Source organism: Quercus lobata, chromosome 10, assembly GCF_001633185.2.
Source record: "Quercus lobata isolate SW786 chromosome 10, ValleyOak3.0 Primary Assembly, whole genome shotgun sequence".
Taxonomy (NCBI): Eukaryota; Viridiplantae; Streptophyta; class Magnoliopsida; order Fagales; family Fagaceae; genus Quercus; species Quercus lobata.
The window spans coordinates 11270255-11280922 of NC_044913.1; the positions used below are offsets into that span (position 1 = coordinate 11270255).

General features: G+C 36.3%; 1 protein-coding gene across 1 annotated transcript; it reads right to left on the bottom strand.

Moving 5' to 3' along the window:
- Window positions 1–1300: 1300 nt before the first annotated feature.
- On the bottom strand, window positions 1301–2110 carry LOC115964337. The gene is made up of 2 exons (XM_031083671.1): window positions 1403–2110; window positions 1301–1315 (listed from the first exon to the last, which is right to left on the bottom strand). Exons 1-2 carry the CDS (start codon window positions 2108–2110, stop codon window positions 1301–1303), a joined length of 723 nt encoding a protein of 240 aa, XP_030939531.1.
- Between the last annotated feature and the right edge of the window lie 8558 nt (window positions 2111–10668).

A 10668-nucleotide genomic window follows, 5' to 3' on the forward strand; every position in this document is an offset into this window, starting at 1 on the left:
AACCAAGCCACGAGTCAGTAAATTGTAATTTTCTTTTTTTTTTTTTTTTTTTTTGAGAAGGAATTGAGATATCATTCAACAAACACGAAAATAGATACAAAAGCCCCTAAAAAAAAAAACAACAACAACAACAACAATAACAACAACAACAACAACAAAAAATACAACAAATACAAGTACAAGCAAACCAGCAACAGCTTAGACCATAAACACTATTCCACCTGAATAGCTCCCTCTAATCTAGCTAGCTCAAAAAACAAAAAAAAAAAAAAACAAAAAAAAAATTGGAATCTCCATTCTCCATGAATGTTCAAAATGTGTATAAAACATCTATAAACGTTTAGACCCCTAATTAACAAATTACCAATTCAAGCTTATCAACAAACAATTAATGTGCAGAATATGAACATAAGCTTAACACAGAATTGATAAACAATCTAAACCAAATAACATCACATCCACAGCAGAAATTAAATGGCAAAGATTAAGGAAGAGAGTTGCAAACACAAGGACAACACAGTGATGTGTTATCGAAGAGGAAACCAAAGCCCTTGGCGTAAAACCTCTCCACCACCCTCCAAGCAGTCAATAATCCACTAAAGAATCAAGTTGGGATACATGAACAGCAGAAGACCCTCTAAGTCTAATCTACCCAGTGTACCTAAGTCCTCCAAGCTCCTACTCCAACGAGGTTACGTCGAACTTATTTCTTCTTTAGCTTACCAGATTCCGCTATAACCCATAGCATCAACCAATATGAATTTGTCCCTTCCTAACTGCTTCCCAAGCACCAAATAGTCTTCTCACAGATATTGGTATGGTGAGAAAAGGTTTTGGCTAATGTACCTCTCAAGGATGTAACAATGGAGAGGGTGAGAGTTGAGGAATTTGAAGAGTCACCATGTAAAAATTGTGGATGAGTCAATCTTGTTTTTCTCTAGGGTTTCTCTCTCAAAATTCTCTCTGGAAGCTCTCAATATTTTGTGGGTATAAGGCGTATTTATACTGGAGTGAGAAAGGAAATCGAATAGTTAGTTTTTCCATAACAGAGTGAATTGGTGACTTGGCCTCGTGACTTGATTGAGTCGCAAGTCCAAGCCGTGAGCTAACTGAATGACCAGTTTGGACTTTTTGTCCTGTAGTGCTATAGCTGGCATGATGGTTCAGCTTCTCTACATGCTTCACTCGTGTGCATCTTCTAGTGGCTTGCAAGTCAGGAGCCACCCGCGAGATCTAGCTGCAAGTCCCTACTTCACTGCACAGTCTTGAGCATTTCTTCACACTCTCTTACACACTACCCTTACATGATTCCCACCTAAACAGAGGGTTAATAATTGCTAAATTACAAGCAAATTTGGCATGGAATAAAGCCAACAAGATGGTTGATTAAATTCAACTTTACACTCCAAATGAAAGTTTCTCTAATTCTTCTAGCATGCTCAGCTAGTTCATGGGCTATTTTGTTGCTAGTCCTATTAATGTGTCTAATTTTTGACTCCTGAATACTGCATAAACTTTGCACAATGCTCTTCACAATGTGGCCAACAGCTTCTCTAACATCATTTGCTTCAACAGCTTGGACAGTAAGGAGAGAGTCGGTCTCTATGATAACTCTCTCTAGGCCAAGCTTTTTTGCCAACACACATCCCTGCTCCACTGCAATTGCCTCGGTTTCCTCGACAGAATATCTTCCTTGGAGGAGCATAGACACGGCTGCAAAAAATCTGCAATCGCTATCTCGAACTATAATTCCAATTCCTGAGTGTCCATTGGCCAAAGGGATAGCACCATCCACATTAATGACATAGAAGCCCACAGAAGGAGGTTCCCAATGATCCTTCTTGTCCATCTTGTGTTTAAAATCCAGCCCATTTGCTTCTTTGAAGTCTTCAATCATACGGATAGCAGCCCCCCAAATGTGAGCTTCCGAGGTTCCATTTGCCTCATAAAGCACATGGTTTCTATTGTACCAAATCCTCCCAAGCCACACCAAAAAATTCCTCCAGGTCCCTTTGGCTTCCTTGGTGCAGGATCTCAACAGCCAAATCTGGAATATCCATGTTGTTTCCCAATAGACTAATAGGACAATCATCCCACATCCTCCAAACATTACTAGCTATGTTGCCTTTTAGTATAGCATGAATAATAGATTCTACTTCATCATTACACAGCGGACATATGGGATTGAGATAAGGTGCTAATAGTTTTTAGTTGAAAGTTAAATAATAATAAAAAAAGTTAAAGATAAGAAAAAATTAAAAGTTAAAAAATTAAAATAGTAAATAATATGTGAGTGGGATGTGATATTGCACCCGTTCCAAATCCAAGTCGTTGGAGTATAGTTTTTAATGAGTTTCTCTCCATTGTTTTGTCCATCCATGCTCCCTTGTGAAGTCGTGACAGACTCTACACAGTTGAAAATTTTGAACAAATGTTTTGGATTCTTCAAATCTTTGTCTTTGTCTTCATCAGCACAGGCCACGTATTCCAGGCAATAAGCCTTATTATTATTGGATTCTATATACATCTGAGACATATATACTAATATATATAATTAATGATAATTTCAAAATAGTACATTAGTATTAATTGCTAAGGTGATTATTGGGTTCAAGGAAAGCTTTTTTGATTAAGGTGGAGCAATATCAAAAGGAAATAAAATTATTGGATGAAATTTGAGTCAAGATGAAAAGTCGTGGAAAATTGCCTCAAATTTTTATTGTGATTTAGAAAGCTAATTTGGTTTTTATTTTTTATTTTTTATTTTTTTGAAGAATGAAAAATTAATTTTGCCATTTCTAGGTTTATTTGGTGTGAAATTTCTGTTCTTTAGAGTGGAAAGAACGCCTAATCCACTAGTCCTTGTCAAAAAAGTAATGTGTTTTGTCCACTAATGAATAAAAATTGAAGTCTTATAAATTGATAGTGCTGCAAAGAAATTAATGGCTCTGGCCAATGAAGATTCAGCTAAATTGGAAACTTTAGCAATGTAGCAGAAGGAGAGAGAAAAAGATAAGGAAGAAGGTATGTAGTTGGCGGGGGCGTAGCTGTCACTTTCAAAAGAGGGGTGGAAACGTACGAGGCACGGGCTGAAGCAACACTTCACAAAATCAATCTAGTTTTTTCTTTGAATTGGAGAGATTACATTTTAGTGGGTTTGAAGAAAAAAAATACTTAGGCCCCACCAAACACAAATAAATAAATAAATAAATAAAGTCACTTATATTAAAGTTTACAAATTGACGAAATAAAAAATGTGATTAGAACCATGTCAATATCATAATAAAATTTTGAATTATTTTTTTGTTTAGTATTTACAAATATTAGAACAGCTTATTTAATTTTTTAGTGAAAGTTTTTTTTTTCTTCGCATAATTACTGTAAATAAAAGATAAAAATAAAATAAAATAAACTAATTGATTTTTTCTGAAAATACCAAAGCAAAAAAGTAAAATGGAAAAGACGATTGGGCATTTTAAGCAAAAACATAAGAATGGGACCCACATAAGTTGTTGGCCGATTCATTCAACAATCAGCTACCTTTACCACGCATGATTTTTTTTTTTTTTTTTTTTTTTGAGGAATTCAAACTTTATACTTAAAAGTTACAAATCAAACAAGTAATTGACCTTACTTTTTGGCGAAAAAATGAAAATGGGGGCCTACATGAGTGTTTGGCCAATTCAACAATCTACTTGTGCACAAAAATCCCTTCTTCTTGCGGGACCCACGTGAGACTCACTAGCTAGCTTTGAGTATTTTTCAAACGCATACTTATAGCATTTACATTAGTCATAGTATGATAAGACTAAAACCCACATCTTAGCCACTCCATTGCAACGAACATAGTTGTTAGGTTCTAAAGACTTAGGTTTTCATGTAGTTAGAACTCTAATATGTATTGTTGGTAAACCATGATCAAAATAATGTGTTTAGAAGTGTTTTAGTCTTGCTCAAAGTTGTATATTTTATGTAAAGTTGGAATCGAGCTAATGCAGAAAGTATTGTGCATTTCGGCCTGGCTCGATCGATCGAAATTTAGGCTCGATCGGTCAAGTCTTGGGCAGAGAGTGTTTTTCTGCAGATTTCCAACTCAGCCCTAGTTGTTTAAAACGTTTAGGGTTTTCTAATTTTTCCTAAGTATAAAAGGCAAACCCTAGCCACGTTTTAGTGTTGCTCATATTACTGTTTATGTAAATCTCTTGTGAGATCTAGATGAACTTTCCTTTACACAAACTTAGGGTTTTCAAGGAGGAGATTTTATCTACACCTTGATGATCAACTTGGTTGCTGCCATTGAAGTTTAAAGAAAACACAAGCGGGTGTGCTTGTATCTGGTGGTGAATCCAAGAAAGAAGGAGTCCGTGGATTTGGAGCTTGCACGTGGTCGTGTCAGTAAGTTCCACTAGTTGGTAGCAATAAGAAGTCGAGCGTGAGGGCTTTTAAGTCTTATTTTATGAATTTCGATTCTTTCAAGATAGTGGATTCAAGTTTACCTTGAGGATAGCTAGGTCGAATCCTCCCCATGTTTTTATCGATTTGGTTTCCTGGGTGATCATCTCTTTGTGTTATTTATCTTTCCGCTGGTTTGCATGATATGATTTTTATGATTGTGATAACCTAGATTTGTTAAATTGGACTAAGTAACAACTTGACTAATTACCTAGGTTAATTTAATTGTGTTTTAAGGGGTCTAAAAACTATCAAGTGGTATCAGAGCAGGTTACTCTCTTGTTGTTGATCTTTTGATCACTGAGCTGATCCTTGACCCCCGTTGTCATGGAACATGGACACTCTCTAGTTATTCCTCTTCATTTTGATGGGAATAATTATGCTTATTGGAAAGTAAGGATAAAAGCATTCCTGAAATCGATTAATGAGAGAGTCTGGAACTCCGTTGAATACGGATGGGAGAAGTCCATTACTTCTGTTAGTGAGTGGGAAACTTCTCAAAAAGAAGCAACTGTGTTCAATAGCAAGGTTATGAATGCTATCTTTAACCTTGTTTCAATGGATGAATTTAAGAGAATCTCTAATGTTGAGGTTGCTTATACTGTTTGGAATATCCTCCAGACTGTGCATGAAGGCACAAAGGCTGTCAAAATCAATAAATTGCAGCAATTGACTTCTAAATTTGAAAGCATTAGGATGTTTGATGATGAATCTTTTGATGAATTTTATGCTAAATTGAATGATATTGTTAATTCTGCTTTTAACTTGGATGAAATCTATGATCAATATAAAATTGTTAGGAAGATTTTTAGATCTTTAATTGAAGACTTTAGACCCAAGGTGACTGCCACTATTGAAAGCAAGGATGTGGACTCCATCCATGTTGATGAACTTGTAGGATCTCTTCAATCTTATGAGTTTGACCTGCCCAAAACTACCAAATCCAAATCAATGGCTCTTAAGTCAGTTGATGATGTTGAAGGTGGTGGATTTGATGATGAACTCTCTGCTACAGAGATTGCTTACCTTGCCAAGAATTTTAGAAACTTTCTCAGGAATAGTAATAGAAAGGCAAGAGGCACAAACACTACTGAACCTAGAAACTTTAGGAAGTATGATCCTACTAAGGTTAACAATAATGACAAACCTAGATAAAAAGTAGGTCAATCTTCTAATAATTCTTTGGGTTCTCAGTGTTTTGGATGTCAAGGGTATGGTCACATGAAATCTAAATGTCCTACCTATTTGAAGTCTAAGGGTAAGGCTATGGCTGTAACCCTTAGTGATGGTGAAGTTTCTGATAATGAGTTTGATTGTGACGAGGATGGAAACTTCATTGCTTTCACTGCTACTGCTGTAGTCAATGAGAGCATATCTGTTGAAGAGAACCCTTCTGATGGGGAACTCTTTGAGAATGCAGATCTTCAAGAGGCCTATAAGAAATTTTGCAAAGTTGCTACAAAGGATGCTATGAATGTTGAACTTGGCCTGAAGAAAATTGAATCTCTTGAGCTTGATAAGAAGAATTTGTTTGTAAAATTGTTTGACGCTAATGAACTTTTGAACAATGTGAAAACTGAGAATATGCTTTTACTTGATAAAGTTAAGTCTTTGGAACTTGATTTATCTGTTGCTAGATCTGCTAGTTCTATACTTGATCAAATGTTGAGTGTTCAAAAGTCTCCTTCTGACAAATCTGGATTAGGTTATGTTGAAAGCATCTCTGTGTCTGCTCCCCATTCCACAAACTTTGTCCCTTCATCTTCTTCTGAACCTTCTATGAGTGAAATTGTGAGTGAGGTTGTCAAACTCATAGAAGTTTCACCATCTAGGAAGATTAGGATTGATCTGAAAGAGTTTAAACCTAAGAAGCCTATCCTGTCTAAGGACAAGACACATGATAAACCTACATGGGTTTGTCATTTTCGTGGAAAGTGTGGACACATTTGTCCAAACTGTTACAAGTTGGAAGCTGCAAAGAGAGCAAACAAACCAAAGGTACCTGTGCCTCAAGTACAAGATCCTATGGTACTCATTGGTAAATTGGTAAAGGTCTTAAGCCTTTATTCCAATCTTGGAGTTGGTAATCATTCCCATGTGAATAAGAACTTTGTGAGAGTGCCTTTTTTTTGTGATACTCAAGCCCATGGATCTCGGGCCTAATAAGTGGTTTGGTGAACCGGGCCTTGACTCACCGCAGCTAATAGGCTGTTTAAGAGTCAAGTGATGCACAGTGGATGCTTCCTACAATACAAGTAAAATGACAAGCAAGGATATTCGTATTAAAAGGCATGCCAAAATAACAAGGTAAATTCGAAAAAAACAGGATCAACAAAGAGGCACAAAATAATGTTAAAAGGATCCTTGAATTACTGAGACATATTTCATTAATGTGTTCTTTGTTATAGTTACAGAAGGCTCACTAGGATGTAATACAAGGTTCAATCAAGCTCAAAAATTACAGTCTTGAATGGCTATTTCAGCCTTCAAAACTTGCAAAGTTTGATTCTCTTTGAATCCGAGTATGTGCAATAGTGGTTTTTACAGGATACCGGGAAGCAATATTAACTTTTCTCTTAGTGTTTCCTTTCTTTTCACCACAACTTTACTGATACTTCTTTTTCTCTAAAAATCCCTCTTTTCTCCTCTCTCGTCTTCGTAACCTACCCCCTCCTTTTATAATTAAGTTCTGGCATCCCAGGGGAACCATTGGTTCCCCTGTTTTGTCTTATGGTGAACAGAGCCTGTTCCATGCCTATCACTCGGCAGGTTCTATTTCCTGTTTTTCTCATTCTTTCCTTCTTTCAGCTTTGATTCCTTTGAAAGTCCCTGGTTGGTTACCTTCTTCAGGATGTGCTGAGGTATGCCCTTCTCGGTCTCACCGTTTATTAATTCCCCTTTTGCCCTTTTTTCCCCTCTGGGCGGAATCCTGTTCTGCCGACTTGAAAGTCGTTTGTTGCCATTCTCTTTTTCGTATTTCTCTGTTCTGGTTCCCCAAGACGCTTCCTGCTTGTGTCACGAGAGGTCGCTGGGTCTTTTAGCGCTTGTGTTTTTTGCTCTGTTTCTTATTTTCTTTTCCTGTCCTTTTCTTTTGAGCTGTCTCAATCTTCTTTTGACTGTGCGCCTGGAAGGATCCGCACCTCTTGATGGTTGCTGAGGATCCTGGCTACTTTATCTCTTGCCGTGGGTTTCTTTTTCTTCTTGATGTTTCTTCGTCTGGGCTTCAAGCCTCCTGGGCCTTTTTTATTCTTTCGTGGTCCCCTTACACCTGCTTCTTTGGACTTGGCTTGTTTTTCTTTTGGGCTTGGCTCACTCTTTTGGGCTTCTCTCACTGTGATCCTTTTAGACCTCAACAAACTCCAATGCTCATGGTGCATCTAAAAGGTTTCGGATGCAAAAGACTCGAACTAATTGAGTCTTTCTCATATGGTCCTTGTGCTTCATTGCTCTACCTTTTGTGACCATTGTTTTTTTTTTTTTTTTTTTTTTTTTTTTTTTTTTTTTTTTTTTTGTTGTTTCTAAGATTTGCATTGCATAACATTCATGCATTTCATTCTAGGTGTTTTTTTTTTTAATAATAAAAAAAAAAGGGAAGAAAAAGGATGCAAATTGTGTTTTGTACTATTCTTCTTGGTTTTTTAGAACAAGATTGGTCAATTTATTTTCACATAACATGTCTTTTGTACCCTATTTAGCTTTGATGAGTTTAATTATTGCACATTACTAGTTGAAGTTTTGTAGTGCATGTTGTGTGGGAAAGATGTTTATGGTTTTTGATTACTCTGTCTTGATCTTGAAGTCGCATGTTTTTAACTGTCGGACTTGATCCTTTAGAGAAAGGCATAAATAACCATCTCACCATTGTTCACTAGCCAATCATGAACACCTTAGTGCATATCGTAAGATTTTGTGCTCGAGAAAGTGTAGCACATGCACAAAAAAAACATAAGGTGAAGCCTCGGTCTAATTGCTTAATACTTAAAATTGGTGTGTATATTATCCTGACATTTTAATAAGTTTCTGAATGAATTAAAATTGGTGTGTATATTATGAGATGTGGGAGTTATATGATGTAACTTTTTAGGTGATAGTCTCTTTTAAATTCTATGTGATGAATTTTGTAGACTTTGTGATTGATTGCTATTCACATATCACCTCACATGTATCTCAAACTTTTGCTAGTTGCACACACTACACAAGTTACTCTTTGCTAAACATTGTACATATTATTGTGTGTGTTTATGGTCTGACCAAAAAAGTTTTGCAAATACCTTGAATTTTGTGCAAAATTAACTTGATGTTTGAAAATTTATGGAGAATGCATGAAATTTTAATTTTGGGAATTTTGGGCTTAAATTCTTGTTTTTGAAAATCATATCATCACATACTCATGCATTTTGTTCCTCAATTTCAATGCTGAGTTGTTCCTAAATGTTTTTTTTTTCAAAAACTGTGTTTTTTTTTCTCAAATTTAATGAGCCTCTACCAGTTTCGATTGATCCATTCTATTTTTCGATCAATCGAAATTTTTTAAAAATGTTTTAGTGAGCCTCTGTTTGTTTCGATCAATCGAAACTGATTTTCAATTAATCGAAATTTTTAAAAATTGTTTTAACAAGTCTCTGTCTGTTTCGATCGATCAAAGTTGTTTTTTGATCAATCGAAACTCGTGAATCAGGCTTTTTAAAAACGCAGATTTGACTTGTTCAAACTACTTTTTCAAAACTTTTTCAAACTTTCCTCTCTCTCTCTCTGACTACGTAAGGCTCCACTGAGATTTTTGTCGTTTTCCTCCATTTTTCTTGCAAGGATTCTCTCTCCTTAAGCCGGTATGTCTATTTTACCCTTCCTTTTGCATTATTTTCACATTTTAATGCATTAATCTCATGGTTTTTTGGGTAATTTTTGAACTATGCTTTTTTTGGGATTTTTGATTATTCAAGCCTTGTTTTATGAATTTGATCAATGGGTTTTGTTGCTACAATGTTCTATTCATGCTATATGTTGGTTAATTTGATCAATTTGGGATTTTATGAAAAATAAAAAATTCTAGGGTTTGTTTTGAATCCGAATTGGGGCTTTTTGTTCAAATTGGTTCAATTGATGCAATTGGCTTGTTGAATTGATGTTTTTGGTCATTCTTTTCTGAAATCTATCTTGTATGATGATCAATTCGTCAATTTATTTCAAAATTGATCAAGTGGTTTTTCAAAATTTTGGGGTTTTTGTTAGAAACTCTATGCTCAAGCCAACTTTGTGAAATTGAACTAATTTTGAACTTAATTGCACTGCATTAGGTCATGCATTACTACATTTAATTTGTTCATGCATCATATAGATTTTTGCTCTATATTTTTTTTGTGCTAACTTGCATTCTGCCCTTGGTTTTTTGTTTTTTTTTTTTTTTTTTTGCTTTGTGTTTTGGTCCTTATTCTAGCACTATGCCTAGGAAAACTAGAGCCCATAGGACCCCCTCCACTTCCTCTGAGTCTCCCTCTAGGAATGAGGTGTTTAGGGATGATAAAAGTAGAGAAGCCTTTGAGACTTTGAACTATAAGCGTAAGATTTTGGCTGAGCGTGTTGTGATTTTAGATGAGATTGATCCAGCCATTAGGGCTAACTTTGAGTCTAGAGGTTGGTTGTCTCTCTTAGAGGTAGATCATCTACCCTCGATCGCCCTGATTAGAGAGTTCTTCTCAAATCTCTCTTGCTACGTCTATGATTCCAACACCCTTGGTAGGAGTTGGATACGAGGTGTTGAGTTCACCATTACCCCTCGAGTAGTGGCTGAGTCTCTTGGGGTTCCGGTTGTTCGGGAGCCTGACTATCCCTATGATGAGTCTCCTCCCTTAGATGTTGTCATGTCATACATCACTGGGTCGTCTATTTAGTGGGGTTCTGATCCTTGGATCACGTCCGCTGAGCTTACCGAGACTGCTTATCTTTTCTTTAGGATAGCGTGTCATTCGTTGTGGCCTATTTCTCATCTCCACACCATCCTTCTAGAGCGATGTGTGTTTTTGTATGCGTTCGTATCTGGTGCATCTATCAGTTTCCCACATCTGTTCCTTTGTTCTTTGAACGAGGTTCATAGGAGTTTTGCACACCACCTCCCTTTTGATGATGGATTTTGTTTGCCCTTTGGCATTCCATCACAAAAAGGGGGAGTACTTTGTAGAGTTTTTGTTTTCAGGGGGAGAGTTTTTGTTTGTTGGT